The 20,900-nt window shown below is 42.1% G+C and overlaps 1 protein-coding gene across 1 annotated transcript; it reads left to right on the top strand.

The window, feature by feature from the left end:
- Positions 1-15,623: 15,623 nt before the first annotated feature.
- LOC130987069 (uncharacterized) lies at positions 15,624-20,337 on the top strand. The gene is made up of 3 exons (XM_057910654.1): positions 15,624-15,745; positions 16,051-17,188; positions 20,119-20,337. The coding sequence occupies exon 2, from the start codon at positions 16,053-16,055 to the stop codon at positions 17,154-17,156; it is 1,104 nt and encodes a 367-aa protein (XP_057766637.1). The 5' UTR covers positions 15,624-15,745; positions 16,051-16,052; the 3' UTR covers positions 17,157-17,188; positions 20,119-20,337.
- Positions 20,338-20,900: the final 563 nt, after the last annotated feature.

Raw genomic sequence — 20,900 nt, 5'->3', positions numbered from 1 at the left:
CTCGACAGAGAACACTCGTGCTTGACAGAGCTGACCCGTGATCGATAGAGCTGACCAGATCGACAGAGCTGACACGTACTCGACAGAGCTAACCCGTGCTCGACAGAGCTGACCCGTGGTCGACAGAGCTGACCAGCTCGACAGAGCTTACTCGTGCTCGACAGAGCTGACCAGCTCAACATCTCCAAATTTTCAACAGACACTGATTTTGAAGATGGTAAAACAAATTCGGGTGAATATTGTGTAAATTGTGGCAGGTAATTGCATATTATGGAATTTTAAATATATAGGTTCTTAATATTGTGTAAATATATTTAAAGAGCTGTTTCTTATGCGCACACCATATGTTCGATAGAAATCAAAAGTGAAGAAAACCAGCAATTCGATGTGAAATATAATCCAAATTTGAGAAAAATCACGCAAAACAATAGCATGGCCTGAAAGATTAATTGACATTCGATTTCTTTGGCCTCTTTGTTGCTGAAAATTGTATATCACCACCATCTACATCCGTAGGGGACAATTTCATCCGAGTACATTTCTTGGGAGTGACTAAGGTGGTCGTTGAATTCGAACATGTCTCTTCATTCATCTCAACAGGATTCTGCAATATTAATATTATATTAGTCGTAAATAAATAAATTGAATAATCAATACAAAAAAGTATATCCCTCTTTAATATAAGTCCATTTTACCTCTTCTTCTGGTTCGTCCTCAATAATATTGCTACGATCTTTATACTTGGAAGCAACTTCCTGCAACTTTTGCAATGCAACATAAATTTCAATAGATTAGTATAAACAAATAAAACACAATTTAAATTAAATCATGAAAAACACTATAAAATTTATTTTTCAGATTGTTGAAATTTTAAATTACATATCAATGAATTCCACTTACACCAACATTTACACCAGAGGGAAATTGAGCAATGACACGAGCATCTTCTGTTACATTTTTTACCGTGTAGACACGTTCACCGAATCTTAAACCAACCTCAACTTTAAAGAGGCACTCTCTCTCTAGCATGGTCGACAACATTTCAGGTGTTCCATTCCTGTCACCGGTCTGATAACAAAATGAGTCATTATAATTGATAGATTTTTATATAATATCGTATACAATCCTATGTCATTGTGAATTAAATTATACAATTCATTGATAAATATCATGTTGCACCATTTCCTCCATGACTTGGGTAGCAGTCCTTTTCAAAAGATACAGAGCACAATTCTCAAAAATCGTGAAATCTGTCTTATCAATTTCATCGCCTACAAGTACCTTCATCAAGTACCTAATGATGATACAAAATTAAAAATATATATGGTTCCCATCCATGAAAAAAGTGATCCAAATAAATATTCACAACTCATCAGATTTCTACATCCACCATAACAAAATATTATGACTCTCCCAATATTGATTTCCCTCAATGCATTTATAGAAACATATTTTAAGTTTGACTTAAAATACCTTATAATAATTGACCCAATTGGACGTTTGCACTTTTTGCAATGATCTCCGATAGTGCTTCCTTTGGCAATCCCTTTCAAGCATCTATCATTTCCACATGCTTCATAATACCACGACTCTTGCGGGTGAAAGTCCAATATTGTCCCTTTGCAGTTAAATGTTCCACACTACAGATTTTAAGAGCACAAATATAATAAATATGTTTTAGGAAATTACACACTAAAATAGCTCGTAATAAATAAAATATTAACTCTTCTGATTTTATTAAGTCGCATAACCTTCTAGCATGAGCAGCATCCAACCATTCATTCCTATTCAGTGCTTGTTGACCGATAGATATATCGGTAATGGTATCATTACAGCTAGAAGATCTACTAACACCACGCCTTAACGTAATGTAAAAATAGTCATTATATATTGGAACAACGTAAAATGCAAAACTTATACATAAGTGTAGATGTATGAATCAAAATTCTCATTTACCTAGACAATGTTAAGCAAACACTAATAATAATGAATTATTATTAAAGTTGGCAGTATAAATTGTTAACAATAATTGAATTATCAAACACAATTGATACTTTCATAATTACTTCGGCAAATAGCTAAATCATCTTTATGCAGTTCATATGCTATATGAATTATTTTATTTACTATTATTTGCATAATGGATTTCTATAAGTGTTAGATGCTGAAAATTTTATACCATAAGCTATGCATATAAATACAAACCTTAGTATAAAATCTTTAACTTCTTTTATATCTGGACAGATGAAAAATTTGCTCGCATTCTTCATCGAGGAAACCTTGATTTGGCCTACAAAAAATTGAATTAGTAAATACGACAATGGAGTTTGGATATAGGTAAGTTTTATCTTTATGAATGTTTATGTTTAGTCATAATAATTAAACCCCGGAATGTGGATATCATTGCAAATTGCAATGCCACCATTACAGGCTCTTTGTCTTCTGCTGATTTGTTCTCCATAAATGTTATCAATTCATCGGCAAGTCATCCCCATAAGACACAGGTTACTTGCGTGCCGCTGTTATAAAGACATCAGTAGAACTAAATATTAACACAAAAATAGAAGAGAACAGAGGAGAAAGAGAAAAGAGCGGACAGAATAGAGCAGAGTAGAGAGAAGAGAACAGAGCAGAGATAGAAGAGAGTGGACAGAGTAGAGAGAAGAGAGAGCGAGAGAGCAGAGCAGATTGCAGGAGAGCAGAGCAGAGATAGAGCCGAGCAGAGAGAGCAGAGCTCGAGATAGCAGAGCATATGTTATATATAACCAAAATGTATTAGATAATAAATATAAATTAATAAAGACAATCATACTCTGCATCAGCTAATGTTATGTCACACTTGGATGCCTTGCCAGTTCTCATTTCGACCAAATCTATGTTAATAGTGTGGGTCATAACCTCCCCAAGAATATCTGTGGTGAAGCATGAAATCTTACCCTAATTAAGAAATGATAAACGGGACAAGATGTACGTGGTTCGATCATAAATGATCTACGTCCACGGGAGTTCTTCGTTGGTTTCACTATACTTTGAGAGAGTCTTTACATATTACAAGTGTTGCTCAGAAATAAATCATCCTCCTCAATGCTAATTCTAAGCTTCTATTTATAGATGTGAGAGTGAGCCCTAAAGGCCTTAGGCCCATGAACTATAACAATTGGATTTAGGCCCTTTAAAGCCTTAATACACTTTAGTCTTAATTTGACCCATCTGCGTTGTCCTTCGTTGGTGAAGCGGATAACTCTGGCTCTAGCAAGGCGGCGCTGCGTTAGTGAGGGAAAGAGGCGGCTGCGCTGCTGTTCTACGCTGCTCTGGCTGCGCAGCGCTGCTGCGCTACTCTGGTCTATGCTGCTCTGGTCTGGCTGCGCAGCTCTGCTGCACTGCTCTGCTCTGGCTGCGCAGCTACGCTGCGCTGCTCTGGTCTAGGCTGCTCTGGTCTGCCTGCGTAGCTATACTGGGCTGCTATGCTCTAGTCTGCACTGCTCTAGCTGTGCAGCTCTGCACTTTGATCAAGGCTGATTGACTCTTCGTATTCATTTGTTAGCAAGTCTTTTTAATTAGACCTGCGCTCGTTAGTTTCTTTGATAATAATAACAATAATAGTAATCAAGTAAAATGTTCTTGTGTTGCCAAGCACAGCGCTGATGAGTATTCTAGTCCTCATCAGCTACTCCCCCCTAGTCTGGTTGAACTGTGTCTTCTCTGTTCAACCAGTGGTGCGTGATATAGAGTCGGCGCTGTGCTGCTCACCCGAGTAGGGTCCAAGTGTTTTTTAGCCCTGCAGCCCTGTAACTTATCCCGAATCGAATACTTGTAAGCTTGCAAAATAATCAATGATAAAATATTATATCCCTGCCAATTTGTCAACATAAAAATATCCCAACTCTGTCAAAATATTTAGAATAACAACAAGAATAATAAGAGTGAAGCAACTCCCTTTCGAACGTGCTCGTTGAGCCGCTTTTTGATTATTATCATTGTGCTCGTGCTAAGGCAGCTCCGGGAGCTTTGTACTTAGGCAGCTCTAAATTTCTTAGGCGGCGAAATTCCCCAAACTTCTCAAACTTAAAAGCATAATCCCCAATATAGTCATTAAAGTTCAGTTGCACATGCAAAAGATGATGTTCCCAATAAAAGTAAAAACAACTCGGGAAGTTAAGGAGTGATACAACAACACCCGAATCATGAATTGAGTTCAAAGTACGTGATCAGCGCAATCTTAACAATCAGCAAGTACAACCCAAGAAAATAACTAATTCATCAAGAATTAACATAATGAAAGGAGATAACTTAGCTTCCTCTTATATTAGTGTTTATCAACGCCGGAAATTCAGCGCAGACGATGAGATGGACCGGTATATGGCTAGGGATGGCAATCGGGTACGACGGGTACGGATAGTGACTATCCATACCCATACCCACGAACTAAATGGATAGTGATTTTTACCCACGAAACTATCCATGGATATCAAATGGTATCCAAACCCGCTACCCGCGGATACCCGCTACCCGTCGGGTATCCACGAACCCGCTATCTGACGGGTATCCGTCACCCGCTATTCGCCGGATACCCACTATCCGCCGGATACCCGCCACCTACTATCCGCCGGATACTCACGAAACAAAATTTAAATATAAATTTACAACAAATTTAATAGAAAAAAAATCAACATAAATAACATAGTTCAAATCCATATGTTGAAATCCACAAAGAACAATGTTTAAATTCAAATTCATCAACTAAAATATAAAATCCAACAAAATTCTATAATTGCTCAACAAAATTCAAATTTAAATTAGACTATTAGAATTTGGGCCTTAGTTCAGTTTCTGTTTAGGCCTATTTTAAGATATAATATGCTAGTCCATAATCTCAAAATATATATTCAAAGCCCATATTTTATGGAATTTTTTGTGGATATTTGACGGGTAATTCACGGATAATTGACGGGTAATTGGCGGGTATTTTTTGCGGGTAAACGGGTTTCGCGGGTATGGATAGTAAGTATCCAAACCCATACCTACGAACTAAATGGATAGTGAATTACAACCACGAAACTATCCGTGGATATCAAATGGTATCCAAACCCACCCTAATAGGTTCGGGTTTTTGCGGATATCCGTTACCCGCGGGTAGATTGCCATCCCTATATATGGCATTGACCTGGTGAAGAACAAAGAATGCGCCGCAGCGCTGGTGAAGAGCAAAGCATAACATCACAGCGCTGGAAACTTCGTTGTATCAAGATCAATAAATCCCATAGAGTTGAGACGCTAGAGTAATTTGTTTGGCTTGGTGATCATAAAAACTGAGACTTTGTCATCCCAGCTAGTTCACCTCAGTGGTGGGTGTGAGTTGCCGACGACGTGATTTAGATTTCGAAAGGCGACATCTTCGTATGTCAAGGAGCTCTGAAGCTGAGAGTGCATCTTCAATAATATCAGCCCATCTTAATCACGAGCGGCAACAAAGGAGAGAGGCGGCGCTGGCTGCGTTGCCGAGCAGCAACAAGCGAGAGAGGCGGCGCTGCCGAGCAGCAACAACCGAGAGAACAAGTTAGAGAGGCAGCGCTGCCGAGCAGCGATAAGCGAGAGAGGTGGCGCTGCCGAGCAGTACCAAGCGAGATAATAAGTGAGAGAGGCGGCGCTGCCGAGCAGCACCAAGCAAGATAACAAGTGAGAGAGGCGGCGCTGCCGAGCAGCGACAAGCGAGAGAGGCGGCGCTGCCGAGCAGCACCAAGCGAGATAACAAGTGAGAGAGGTGGCGCTGCCGAGCAGCGACAAGCGAGACAAGCGAGAGAGGCGGCGCTGCCGAGCAGCACCAAGCGAGAGAACAAGTGAGAGAGGCGGCGCTGCCGAGCAGCGACAAGCGAGAGAACAAGCACAAGCCCCTTTCCCTTAGGTTTTAAATTTTTTTATCACTAAAAAATAGGATATAAGAGGTGATGGGGGCATACACCCCCTACTCCCCCCAGTGTCGTGCGCGTACTTTAGAAGTCAAGCACGATTATTGAAGACTTGGAAGAGTTGAGAATGCCCCCGAGTAGGGTTGAAAAGCCGGTGCCGAGGAGTGACCCGGGAGAACGGCTGAATTGCCCCTTAAGGCTCATCCTCAGTCTAACTTTCGCGGCTTACGATGTTTCTGCGCGGAGCATAGACATTGAGGCCTTCATCGTGCAATTAATGCCTTGAGTTGTGCAATTAATGCCTTGAATTTTGCAATTAATGCCTTGAGTTATGCAGTTAATGCCTTGAATTTTGCAATTAATGCCTTGAGTTATGCAGTTAATGCCTTGAATTATGCAGTTAATGCCTTGAATTTTGCAATTAATGCCTTGAGTTATGCAATTAATGCCCCTGTCTAACTTTCGCGGCTTACGATATTTTCGCGCGGAGCATAGACGATCAAAGAACCCTGTCTAACTTTCGCGGCTTACAATATTTTTGCACGGAGCATAGACGATCAAAGAACCCTGTCTAACTTTCGCGGCTTACAATATTTTTGCGCGGAGCACATACAATCAAAGAACCCTGTCTAACTTTCGCGGCTTACGATATTTTCGCGCGGAGCATAGACACCGTGAACTGACCACGACTCGGATATTCTGCGCCGACCGAGATAACTGTTTTGCCTGTACTTGATATAGATGCTCTGACTGCGCTGAGATAGTCACACTGGTCACGCTGACATGATCACTCTGACTGTACTAAGATAGCCGCACTGAGATAGCCACACTGGCTGCGCTGATATAATCACTCTGACTGTACTAAAATAGCCACACTGGCTGCACTGAGATAGCCACACGGGCTGCGCTGAGAAAGCTCAGATACATTCTGAGGTTGATAGCTGCGCAGACTGAGATAGCCTGTCCTAATTGTGCTGAGAAAGCTCAGATATATTATGAGGCTTACAGATCTGGATCGTGGTTAAGTTACCATTTAAGGTTTTAATATCCGCTACGCGGCTGAGTTGCCGTTAAGGCTCAAATATCTTGCTAAGTTTTTCGAGAAAACACACATGGTGGCATATACTCCACTCCCCCCCTTAGTAACATGTGCATGAGTCAACTAAACATGTTATGTGTATACTTGTGCTTGGTGTCCTTACTTGTGATGCTAGTGGCGGCGCTGACATGACTACGGTCCCGAAGTAAGTTATTCAAATTATGTTTCAAGTCCCTTTATGTACTTAGTCAATTTATATTTCGAGTCTAGGCACATATGTAGAAAGTGTGCAGCTTCATACTAGTTAATATTAAATTTTCACATCCCATCAAAGATAGTATAAATCACTGGTATGCCCAAATGTTCAAGTAGAATGTCTTTCAAATCCCAACCATGCTCACGTGCCTCGATAACTAAGATCATGTAATAAGCGACTATAGTTCTGCGCAGTACCTGAGTCACCACTTGTTAATGGGTGACCTTTTCATGTATATGGTGTTCACCATATTTGTTCAAGTCTTTCCCCAAAGATGTTTATCCTGTGCTGTAAGAATTCTTAAGCAAAAGTATTAGTAAAATATGAGGGCCCCTTAAACAGGGTTGTGAACTCATTCATGACAAAGATATATATGATGGAAGACCTGCCTGATAAATCATATAAAAATGAAACCCGACAAGCAAATCAGAGAAACCAATGAACAAATCAACACTATTCTGATAGTCAGAAAATCTTGAAGTTCTAAGGTCTGGAAGAATATATATATTCAAATTTAAACATAATAAATCCCCTCAATGCCCCTGTCGGAGCATCGCCGTCAATAGTTAATGCGTGAGTGCGAAGCGAGATTCCCAGAGTATATAGGTATCTTGCTGTGTGCCTGTAGGAGCGATAAGCTGGGCTGCCATTAACTTGACTTCGGGGCTGCTCAACGTCCCCTCCCATCTTATGGATAAATGCAGAGCTGGTAGTCCCCAAAAATTCCGGTCAACGCTGTCGCGTACCGCCCACTAATTCGAGAGTTCTCGTGAATAAATATAAGTGTGGAAATACCCATTTTGATGGCCCTTATAAAGAACAAAGTAAAACTAGAGCAAAATTAGTTCAAAGACAGATTTGAAACCAAAGATTATAACCAAAGCAAGTAGACGAAGATAAGGATGAGCCAGAGTTGGCTGCGCAGCTGAGGCGCTGCGCTGCTGAACCGCGACGAGAGGGAAAGGCAGCGCTGGCTGCGCTGCTGAACCGCGACGAGAGTGAAGTCAGCGCTGGCTGCGCTGCTGAACCGCGATGAGGGAGAGAGGCAGCGCTGGCGTTATACATTTCTGTGGCTCTCAGTCCCTCTGACCTAAGCGTCTCCACCATCTTCTTCGCTGTTTCCAGCTGCAATAGAGTTTCTCCAACGAGCGTTTGCGCCTCAACTTCGGATTCTTTGCTATGCATTACCTGCTGTTTCACTTCTTCCACAATCAAGAGTGTTTTGGACAAGTTCTCTTTCAATTTAAGAAGATCTCTTTGCTCAGATTCCAAGTTCTTCGATTGAGTAGTCTCGGATTCCGCTGCCGTCACAATCTGCAGCTTAAGCTGCTCGATCAATATGGAAGCGTAGCAATTATCCTCAAGAACTGTATACAAACATAGATATCGAGTCTCTACAATGAGAGGATAAAAGCAAAAGAGCAACAACTAGATAGAACTCCCAAATACGAGGGAGAAAGGCAGTGCTGGCTGCGCCGCTGAACCGTGGCGAGGGAAAGAGGCTGCGCTGGCTGCGCTGCTGAACCGTGGTGAGGGAGAGATGCAGCGCTGGCTGCGCCGCTGAACCGTGGCGAGGGAAAGAGGCAGCGCTGGCTGCGCCGCTGAACCGTGGTGAGGGAAAGATGCAGCGCTGGCTGCGCCGCTGAACCGTGACGAGGGCAAGAGGCAGCGTTGGCTGCGCCGCTGAACCGCGGCGAGGGCAAGAGGCAGCGTTGGCTGCGCTGCTGAACCGTGACGAGGGAGAGGCAGTGCTGTGGTGCTGCTGAGGAGCAACAGAGGAGAGAGGCGGCGCTGTTGAGAGGCGGCGCTGGCTGGCTGCCGAGCAGCAACAGAGGAGAGAAATGGCGCTGGTTGAGAGGCGGCGATGTAGAGAGGCGGTGCTGTTGATAGCAGCGGCAATGGCGATTTCATTGGATGATTGCCCCCTGAGTCGTGAATTGGGGGTTTTCGAAACCCTCCATTTTCTTGGAGAACCCAGCGAGAGAGCTATTGAGGCAGAAGATATTGACCCATGAATCTAGAGTTGGGAGCGACCATTTTTCAGAAAATCAGAGGGAAATCAACGGAGTTGCGCCGCATTTTTCCAGATTTGGTTCTTAACCCAAATTCAGAGAATCGAAACCAAGAAATTCAGTGGAATTGTAGGCAATCCCGGTTTGAGTTTAGAAACCGAGAAGGAAAATTTAGTCACGCCCAAAACTTCGCAGATCGAGAAGAAAACCCATATCAGAACTGAAGCATCTTGGAGATGGTGACGACCCCAAACCAGAGCTGAATAAGTTGAATTTGAATCTAGTATTTGCCGGATCCAGACACAAAAATTGTCAGTAATTTGCTGCGAAACATAGAGAAACACAAGAATCATCAAGATTCACTCAAATTTACACGAAATTGCTAAGAAATATATATTGGTTAAGAAATTGGGGATCTTCCCCTGCCCATGGTCGAAGAGTCATTATTGCTCGTGAAATCAGCGAATGGTTCATGAGCCCTTCGACGTTCCTCGATATCTGGCGGAGCGGAGATGGTCTTCTGGGATTTCGATTGGAGATATCGGTTGTTCTTCGATGTTCAGGTGGCGGTAGGTGTTGCCGGAAAATAGGGTCGCCAGCTTTGCCTGACTGGAGACTGTGCAGCCGCGGAATCTTCGAAGAAGAGAACCGCCGATCTGTGCTGGGATTGGGTGAGGTTTGCTAATTTTGAAATCAGATTTTTTACTACCTCCGATTCCAAATTGCTCAGATTTATCCCCAGAGAGATTGGGGATCTGGAGATCGTGTTTCCAGATCGGGAAATATGTTCCCGCAAGAACCGAGCCCTCCATTTTCTTTTTTTGAAATTGAAACGATGAACAGTAGCCTTTCATTTTCGATGAACAGTAAATCTGAATCTGGAAATTCCGAAAATCGAGAAGAATGTTCCTCGAAACTCACGCCTTAGCTCAATTTCCCACAGACGGAGCCAGTTAGTGAAGCATGAAATCTTACCCTAATTAAGAAACGATAAACGGGACAAGATGTACGTGGTTCGATCATAAATGATCTACGTCCACGGGAGTTCTTCGTTGGTTTCACTATACTTTGAGAGAGTCTTTACATATTACAAGTGTTGCTTAGAAATAAATCATCCTCCTCAATGCTAATGCTAAGCTTCTATTTATAGATGTGAGAGTGAGCCCTAAAGGCCTTAGGCCCATGAACTCTAACAATTGGATTTAGGCCCTTTAAAGCCTTAATACACTTTAGTCTTAATTTGACCCATCTGCGTTGTCCTTCGTTGGTGAAGTGGATAACTCTGGCTCTAGCAAGGCGGCGCTGCGTTAGTGAGGGAAAGAGGCAGCTGCGCTGCTGTTCTACGCTGCTCTGGCTGCGCAGCGCTGCTGCGCTGCTCTGGTCTATGCTGCTCTGGTCTGGCTGCGCAGCTACGCTGCGCTGCTCTGGTCTAGGCTGCTCTGCTCTGGCTGCGCAGCTATGCTGCGCTGCTCTGCTCTAGTCTGCGCCGCTCTAGCTGCGCAGCTCTGCACTTTGGTCAAGGCTGATTGACTCTTCGTATTCATTTGTTAGCAAGTCTTTTTAATTAGACCTGCGCTCGTTAGTTCCTTTGATAATAATAACAATAATAGTAATCAAGTAAAATGTTCTTGTGTTGCCAAGCACAGCGCAGAATGTCCGAGTCGTGGTCAGTTCACGGTGTCTATGCTCCGCGCGAAAATATCGTAAGCCGCGAAAGTTAGACAGGGTTCTTTGATCGTCTATGCTCCGCGCGAAAATATCGTAAGCCGCGAAAGTTAGACAGGGTTCTTTGATCGTCTATGCTCCACGCAAAAATATTGTAAGCCGCGAAAGTTAGACAGGGTTCTTTGATCGTCTATGCTCCGCGCAAAAATATTGTAAGCCACGAAAGTTAGACAGGGTTCTTTGATCGTCTATGCTCCGCGCGAAAATATCGTAAGCCGCGAAAGTTAGACAGGGGCATTAATTACATAACTCAAGGCATTAATTGCACAACTCAAGGCATTAATTGCACGATGAAGGCCTCAATGTCTATGCTCCGCGCAGAAACATCGTAAGCCGCGAAAGTTAGACTGAGGATGAGCCTTAAGGGGCAATTCAGCCGTTCTCCCGGGTCACTCCTCGGCACCGGCTTTTCAACCCTACTCGGGGGCATTCTCAACTCTTCCAAGTCTTCAACAATCGTGCTTGACTTCTAAAGTACGCGCACGACACTGGGGGGGAGTAGGGGGTGTATGCCCCCATCAATCTGCACCATGAATATATTTTTCAATGTCAAAATATAGTCTACAATACACATAAATTGTAATATGACTTTCATGATGCTTGGTTTAGCAAATTATACTAACCCAAAAAGAAAGTGGGATCATGTGTAGGAATATCTGTAAAGGGAATAAAATTAAATCCATTTTCCAGAATTTCGAAGCCTTCATCCGGTTGCTCAATTTTGGTGGCAAGGCCGAAGCCAATCATATACAAGTGGTCGACCTTGGCCATCTGAAAATTGGGCTTGTTCTCCATTACTTGGAAATTTTGTATCATAGTTATATTTCCCTCTCTCAAAAGAAGCATAAACTTCGTTTATTTCCGACAGAGATAGATGCTTGAATTTGATTGCCCTACATGACAGATAAATTTTTTAAAAGGTAAACTAATGCTTGCATAGAGTAATTAGTTTATATAAAATCTAGATTATCTCAAATAAAGTTATTATAAAGCATTACTCATTCATCAATTAAAATCATCTCCAAGCCTTCTCGGCCTGATAAATCCTTTTGAACCCAAAGCCGCAATATTCTAACGACGACACTTTTATTCCAAGTTTTTTTTATCGATGGAGTTAAGTTGGATGATTCCATTCCTTGTAGTCATTTCCTTTGTTGAGAACAAAACAGATAAATATCTGCTGAAATAGAAAGTTTTATTAAAAAAGAATAAAAAACAAAACATATAAATAGCAGAGAGAGAAGAGAGCGGACATAGTAGACCAGAGCAGATATAAGAGATCAGAGCAGAAAGAGGAGATAGCGGACAGAGTAGAGAAGAGCATAGAGAAGATAACAGAGCAGAGATAGAAGAGAGTGGACAGAGTAGAGAAGAGCAGAGCAGAGCAGAGAGCGAGATAGCAAAGCAGAGAGCGAGAGGACAGAGTCAAATATGTGGAACAGAGACTAATCAAAAATCACCAACCCCATTTCACATCCAATACAATTAATTTAACCCACTTAGGGTAGAAAACGATTTAAAATACATGAGGAGACTGAGAGTTGTGATCAGATCAAATATGAAGATGATGATGATGAAGAAACTTTCCAAAGTAAAGTAGTTGACTTGGACATATAATTGCTCGAGTTTTATATAAAAAAGTTGGCTAAATATTTATTAGCAATTGACAATTACTTGAAAGAGCCATTAAAACCAAGCTTTTAATTTACTAAATTATACTACTCTTTTACTGAACCTCTTTGCAAGCTAAATCTTTGGCAGGAAGAGGAGAAGATCAAGGGCAGTTGCCTAAGGTGAAATGAGGGATATTTATTGTTTTATCAAAAAAAAAAAAAAAAGACATTGTCAATGATAAACTAAAAGTTGTCTGCATCTATTACTATTCTCACCGGTAAACTTAATTTGATGGTGTGTTTAGAAAGTTAGACCAGGACATTTTAACACTTAAACACCAAAGTAAGTTCGCAAAAAAGGATGATATTGAACTAACCTTGCAACAATAGAATCCCCAGACGAAAAACAGTAGTACCTGTGCACAAAGTTAGATTAGAGATGTCAAGCTATTGAGCATAATCCAAAATCACCAAAAATATCGCAGATATACACAGAAGTGAAACTCATCCAAATAGACCACTGTTACCCAAAACATTATCAAGTTAGGAATATAAGAAACCTATTGATGCGCATTTAAATATATAAGTAGATATGATGGTATGAGGAATAGATTATCCAATCTAGATCATAGATAGGTGAACATATTGAGTTCCTAAGGTGTTAGGGAACTCAAAATACATCATAATTACACCTTTGAGGTACACGATCGAGGAAAAAATGAAACTCAAAAGTGTTAGAAACTGAGCTCGCTGCTATGGCTCTGTCACTGCCGGTCAGACTGTCAATCTGGCTCTGGATGTTCTGGCTATGCAGATCTGGTGTTGGCAGTTCTGGATCTGGATGCTCTGGTTCTGCTGCTCCTGATCTGGCTCTGGTATTGGCTGCTATAGTGTCGTCAACTTTGGTATCTGCAGCTCTGGCTCTGGATGCTCTGGCTCTGCTGAATATGATCTGGATTTGCTGCTCCTGCTCTGGTTTATTGCGACTGGATTCCTCTTCATCTTCCTTTAGCAAACTTGGGAGAAAGAGAGGCCCAAGAAATTTTGAACAGAACAGAGAGAGAAGGGAGCAGACAGAGTATAGTGGAGCAGAGAGAAGAGAGTAGAGTAGAAAGAGAAGAGAGTGGACAGAGTATAGCAGAGCATAGAGACCTCCAGAGCAGAGCTAACCTCCAGAGCAGAGCTGACCTCCAGAGCAGAGTTGACCTCCAGATCAGATCTTACCTCCAGAGCAGAGCTGACCTCCAGAGCAGAGCTAACCTCCAGAGCAGAACTGACCTCCAGCGCCAGAGCTGACTTCCAGAGCCAGAGCTGTTCAAGAGCCAGAGCTGACCAGAAGAGCCAGAGCTGACCAGAAGAGCCAGAGCTGACCAGCAGAGCCAGAGCAGACCAGTAGAGCCAGAGCAGACCAAACGACAGTGCCAGAGCTGAGAGTCCAACGAGTCCTGGATGCTCGGGCTCTGCTGAATATGATCTGGCTCTACTGCTCCTGCTCTGGTTGATTGCAATTGGATTCCTCTTCATCTTCCTTTAGCAGACTTGGGAGAAAGAGAGGCCCAAGAAATTTTGAACAGAGCAGAGCAGAGAGAGAATAGAACCATGATCGAAATAAAATAACATTAAACCACACATGGCAATAAAGTTCAATGAGCCAATAAGTTCGAATCTTCAACCACATATGCTTCATTATCTCCAAATAATTATAGATTGCATATCTTCTTCTGTTATAGTCCAACCATTCTTATCTCCAAAAAATAGAACTCAATAAGTTCAAACCTTCCCACAAAACTCAGAACCTCAAAGTTGAAAGAATTACCTGTTCTTGCTCCACGGACGAAGAATGACCTGCAACTTTTCCCTCTCTCTGCAATTTCTAAAGCCCACTTGTAGAAGAATAGCCTGCCAAGAATTTAAATAAAAAATCAAGGTGTATGGGTAGGATTAAATCCGCTGATTTGCCTTTCCAAATCTATCACTCCAAATTACTTACCTTGAACCATGGATCTGTAGTATGGGGTGCAGCCATGGATGAAGCACCTCCCAAATTTGTTGCAGCCATGGGTGAAGCACCTCTCTAATTTGTGCCATGGAAATTGAAAGAGAGAGACTGAATCTCCCAATTACACAGCCGATTGTTTGAGATTTGTGGGAAGATTCGGCGCCAATTGTTTGAGAATGAGCGAGAGAGACTAAATCTCTCAATTACACAGTGGATTGTTTGAGATTTGTGGAAAGATTGAGACTGGAAACTCATATTGTGAGAGAAATTGAGACTTTGAGAGATGTAACGGCTGAAGCGAGGAATTGAGACTTTGAGAGATGCTGAGGAATTGAGACTTTGAGAGCTTTGACTTTGTAACGGTTGAAGCGAAGCAGCGAAGCTTTGTAAAATTGTGAGAATTGTGAGTAAAAAGCGAGATAATGTAAAATAAAGCATTGTGAGTGTGCCATGTAGGAGAGAGAAACAATATGGGGGCTGGAATATGTATTGGTTTATAAAATTGATAGATGCCACAGAGAATGGAGGCCGGATAACATAGACTTCTGCTATGTGCCAACCTATCTATTTTGTGATCAAACTTATATAGTTATATTTGACCTTTTATTATTTAGTATAACATAAAATAACTTATGCCATTTATAAATTTACTAATCACAAACTTATATAGTTATATTTGACCTTTTATTATTTAGTATAACATAAAATAACTTATGCCATTTATAAATTTACTATCGCTTTTGTTTGGTTGATATCCTCATTTATTTAGACTTTATAATCAAGAGGAGTTCTAGCATAAGTCATCGTGTGCATTAAATATATAATGAAAACTATTTAGATATGAAAATTGATTAAAAATTTAGAAAAAAATAAGAATGAACGAAAGTTAAGAAAAATTATAATGGAGTGATTATACAATGCCACATAGGATAAGATTTATTTTGATAAAAAAAATAAGAATAAATGAGAATTAAAAAAAATTATAATGAAGTAATTATATGATGCCGTGTAGGATAAGATTTACTTTGGTATTATATATAGATTACTACTAGAAATTAATAAGCACTGTTGATCGTCTCAAATACTTTTTATAACAAAAAGATAAAATTAGGGCTGCTGCGTTTCGGCGAATTTTGGTTGCCCCTTGCTTGAACCAAAACGTGATCTTCGATTCGATTGCACAGTACAAGACGAGGTTTGTGGATTTACGAATTGATGATATTGTTTTTCCTTAATTTTTTCTCTTTTACGAGATCGAACGAGTTAATTATTTCGAATAGTATAAAAAATTGTGAACTAGAAATTTGTTATGTGACTGCAGAGGATTGGAGGATGATATAAATTGACTGTATAATTTGTTTTGATGAAAGTAATTAATTGTTTCTGTTTTTAAATATTGACCTAGAAATTTGTTATATGCGCTTTAGATGCAGATGAGGATGATGATAACATTTTTTTTGTAATAAAATAATATATATTTTTTTGTTTTGTATTTGGTAGGAATGGCTGGGTTTGCTGTTGTTAGTAAAGATGAAAGAAACAAGTATCGTTTATCAGTTATGTGTCCAGTAGAGCTGTCTGTATCTGAAAATCTCAACTTTAATTCCTTTAAAAAGCATGATACAGTTCTTGGTGGTAGTTGTGGTGGATTGTTGTATTTCCATGGCAATTATGGCCACAGTTTCATTTGTAACTTAAAAACTAACCAAATGAAAGTCCTTACTCCGCCCAATTTCTTACCCCCTCCAAATGATGGCATTGTGACATATAGTGGTCTGGGCTATGATGCTAAATCTGGAGACTTAAAGGTGATAAGACGATATGTTCAACATTATATACGTAAAATTGATGAAACAGATGGAGGAACTGGTTATCATGGTTGCAAGTCTCACACTGAGTTGTATTCGTCGAAAGATAATGAGTGGAAGAAGATTAAGCATGCTGTTGGTTGTGTCGCCGCTGGTGTTGGTGTTTCTGTTGAGGAGACTGGGAGTTGTTATTGGGTAGTAGTCGTTGACCCCTCGGAACAAAAGATAAAAGAGTACCTCGAGAGGCACTCGATTACTGACCCGTGGGCTCCTCATGTTCTGTCATTTGATTTTGCTACTGATAGCTTCGAACTCATCCCTTTACCAGCCACAACCATCAGAGCTTACTTTTTACTTTGTAAGGTTCGTGGTTCGATAGGTGCTCTTGCCTATTGGAAGTCTTGTTCTTCTGAGTTGTGTATTAAGGCTTTTGTACTGGAAGGAACATCGTGGGGTGTATTATGTGATGATATCCCCCCACTTGCTGATGTGGAGAGACCCTTGGGTTTAAAAGATGATCGCTGGTTGTTTGTTGAAGCAAAAGCGAGTGATAGTGGGCAGCTTATGGTTTATGATTTGTCTCAAAAAGAGTCCAAGAAACTCAATATCTACGACTATCCCGGACGCATGCATGGTATTTCTTATGACGCCGAGAGCACAGATCCACCACTGCCATGTTCTACACCAATAAGTGACTATTATCTGTCCAAGGTGAGGAGGAGCGGTAAGGGGAAGGAGAAGAGCATGGAGGGGAAGGTGAAGAAGATGAGCCGCGGGATGAAAGTACTTAATATTTAAGTACTTTGTGCTAGCTTGTTGTTGGATTTCCAATATGGAAAGTAGTACATGCATGTTTATGCTTGCACAATGGAAATGATACATTGCAAGAAATTCCTTTCCAGGTTGATTTGTGTTTGTTAGACTGAATATATTCTGCTTATGTTTTTACTATAATTCGTTAATGCTAGTCATATGTACCACTGCTGAAATAGAAATTTTATTAAAAAGAAAAGAAAAAAGAGAGACCAGAGACAAAGGATACAAGCAAAAGCACCCGCAAGAAACCCCGGGTAACCAAAAAAAGAAACCAAGACTAAGAGAACATTTTAAGAGGGTGGTCCTCGTCTAAAACTTCGTCATCTTCATCGTCCAACAAATCGCCCCATTTTTTAGAGGCCACAACCGACATAGCATGGGCTGCATCGGTAGAGTTAGAGGAGTTGATTACAAAGTTTTGCAGAATCTGTCCTCTAGACTGAGCATACTTCACTTTATTCAGGAACTCCACAGGCGAAGAAGTGTCAAGACCTGGGCCCTGCATATCATCACGGCGTGGTGAGTTTTGAAAATCCGAGGACATGCCATTCATTATGATACGACGGAGCCTGTGCTTGATAGAAGAATCAGAAACTCTCCCCTTCTTGTTGATAGCCCCTTTCGGACGCCCTCGTCTACGAGAAATGGGTCCTGTCGTCCCAGTCAAAGTTAGCAAATCGTTGTTGTCAGTCATCACAGCAAGCGGCTGAACAACCAAAGGTGCAGAAGTCCTCTCGTGTTCCTGGTCCACTACCTCAATTTGGCTCTTTTCGTCATCTGACTCAAGCTGTTCCATATCCTTTCTATCCTGATTGTCCTGATAGATGCAAGCATCTGAAGCTCGGCCTCCATCAGATGGCGGCTTTTCCATGTTATCATCACAAACAAGTCTATGTTCATCTTGCAACTCTAGAGAAACCAACACAGCAAAGGGATTGGATGAGGTAGGAGAGTCTGAAGAAGAGTTCAGTTTCTGTCCAACCTCAGCAAAAGCCTTTCCAGCCCTTGCTGGAGATTCCTGATTTCCGGTGTAGGGACGAGGATGAACCCTGTGGGGATTGGATGAGGTAGGATCTGAAGATTGTCCAATCTCAGCTAAAGCTTGTCCAGCCCTTGTTGGAGATTCCTGATTTCCGGTGTAGGGACGAGGATCAACCCTGTGGTCATCCACCTTGTAGTGACCACGTTCCCGGCCCTGATGTTCCGTAAAGCCCATCGTGGTCGTTTTACTCTTTCTGCATTGGTTAGCAGTATGTCCCACTACATTGCAAACGGAGCAGTAAAAAGGCAAATTCTCATATCGAAACTTGACAGTAAAATCAGTGTCGCCACACTTAATATCTAAAGCCTCAGGAATATCAGCCGAAACATCTAACTCAACAAGAATTCTAGCAAAGTGACCCACATGAGCCTGTGCAGACTGACCATCAATCAAGATAGGCATTCCCACTTCTCGTGCGACCCCGGAAAGAACCTCTGGGTGCCAATATTCATGCGGCAAGTTAAAGATTCTAATCCATACCTGAACAAGGGTAGAATGCGTTTTGTAGGGATCAAAATTCGGCACCGAAGCCTGGAGATGTAGTATACCTGAGCGTAGACGCCAAGTCGTTTTAGTGAAAGCCGCTGCCTTATCCTCGTCGGTTGTGAAATTAAAAGTGAAGAAACCTTTTCCGAGAGGATGAATTGACCAACCGACAGACGGTTTCCAAAGCTGCTGAAGTTCCTCCCAAAGATCCGCTGCAAACCGAGGTGAATCACCTTTGCGGAGGATCAGTCGGCCGTGAACCGCATGGGCGAAACGCCGGACTTGTCGTTGGTGGAAAGAAGGGTCCAAAACAAGGCAACGCTTGAGATCCACCAACTCCGGCCGGAGGATTGAATAGTCATGAGCCGGGACGTCCCTAGGTTTGGAAACTTGCTTGGTCGGACTGCCATCCCTAGCCTTCAACTTATCTGCAAAAGAGGCATTCGGCTGAGGAGGAGGCGACACCTTCGGACCAGACGGGGGGGCCATCGAAGGGTTCGGAAGAGCAGCAACACCCGAACTTCGATCCAGAGGAGCGGTCTCGGAGTTCTCTCCTACAACGAAGGAGGAACGAGGAGTATTTGGGAGAAAATTTGTAGAGACGACCGGCAGATTGAGCGCACCTCTGTCGCCCGGTGAACTGAGTCCACCGGAAGCCAAAGACGGCGGCGGGAACCAACCAACGCTGGAGGGGCCATTGCCGCCGTTTGACGCCATCGGAAGATCAACGGCGTGTGGTCGCCGAGGTCGCCTTTTTCAGCCGTTTCCTCCTGCAAATAATTCGGCTCCTCCGCCAAGGCTCGCATCCACCACTATGTGAATCGACCTGCCGTCGCCGCCGCCGCCTCCGTCTCAGTCGCGAATCGGTCCAGATTCCGCCGTGAGAAGAGGACAGATCGGGCGAAGAGCTCGCGAGGAAGAGGTGGAGCACGCGAGGAAGAAGCTCGCAGCAGCTGCTGCTGCGCCGCTGTGAAGAGTGCACAGCAACGGCTCCAGGCTGCGGTTCTTCAGCGGACGAGCAGCAGATGCGGCGACGTGGCTGGCGTCGCTGCTGTCAATCCGCGGCGAGGTTGCTCCGAGCGCGGATGGCGGGCTGATGGGAAGTCAACGCCGGGCTTGTGCTGATTGCTTCGGTTGATAGAGAGAGAGAGTTGAGGCAGAGGTGTTGCTGTCACGGCGGCAGCAATTCTCGCCGTTAGAAGAGAGAGGGACGACGGCGGCGGAGGCTGCCGCCTGTTGCGAGATCGGGTCAAAATTGGAACAGGAGATATCCTCCCGTCAAACAAAAATCCGTCCTAGTCATATGTACCACAACAATGGCTGTTGAAATGAACTAGGCTAGCTGTTCTTAGAGGCGCAATTCTCTCTTTATCTCTATCTAATGCCTTTGGATCGAAATAATGTTTTATTATTTCATTCTTGTATGATTTTGCTTCTTATCCTGCACCTGAATGTTTCTGGCTGGATAGATCTGAATCGACTCCCAATAGCACTAGGGATGGAATACAAAAGTTGCTACTCCCCTCCAATAGCACTTGAGCACATTTATATTGAAGGAAAGGTTGTAACCTAAATCCTTTTCCCATTCTTTTAATCCATGTATCTGCATGCTTTTAAAAAGTATTATTATTATTATTAATTATTGAGTTAATAGTTAACCTAAATATGATACTTTTGGTGGGCATGGATTTTAATAAAATGAGTGATGACCACGCGTCAGCTCTGTCGACCACGAGTCAGCTCTGTCGAGCACGGGTCAGCTCTGTATTCACTACACAATGAAGTACATACCTCAAAATTCATAATTTGATGAACGAAGATGAAGATGAAATAGAAATTAATATTGATCTGAATGTATGTAATTTGATTGGGGTTAAAAGGTAGAGTGTTCTGACCATTATTTATAGTTGAAAAAAATGTATGAAGCGCAGTAGCCAAATTGGAGGCTGATTATTAGCTTTTTAAAAGTTTAGATAATCAAAAGTTTGACAAAGATGATGTTCATTCCAAAAATGATGAAATTTACCGTGAAATTTCATTGACCATGGATACATAATATTACAGTAAAAAAGAAAGGGCGGAAAAGGTTGGAGAGAGAGAGAGACAATCGTGGTTGGTTTTATAGTAGTAGGGATTAAATTAAGGGTAAATAATTAGGAATGGATTAAAAGAAATATACAAACATTACTGATGCAGCC

Source organism: Salvia miltiorrhiza, chromosome 5, assembly GCF_028751815.1.
Source record: "Salvia miltiorrhiza cultivar Shanhuang (shh) chromosome 5, IMPLAD_Smil_shh, whole genome shotgun sequence".
Classification (NCBI taxonomy): Eukaryota; Viridiplantae; Streptophyta; class Magnoliopsida; order Lamiales; family Lamiaceae; genus Salvia; species Salvia miltiorrhiza.
This window is presented reverse-complemented; position numbering and strand designations above follow the sequence as displayed.

Bases quoted from the DNA above. Each gene is read 5' to 3' on its own strand.
- LOC130987069 (XM_057910654.1), top strand. From the start codon at position 16,053: ATGGCTGGGTTTGCTGTTGTTAGTAAAGATGAAAGAAACAAGTATCGT.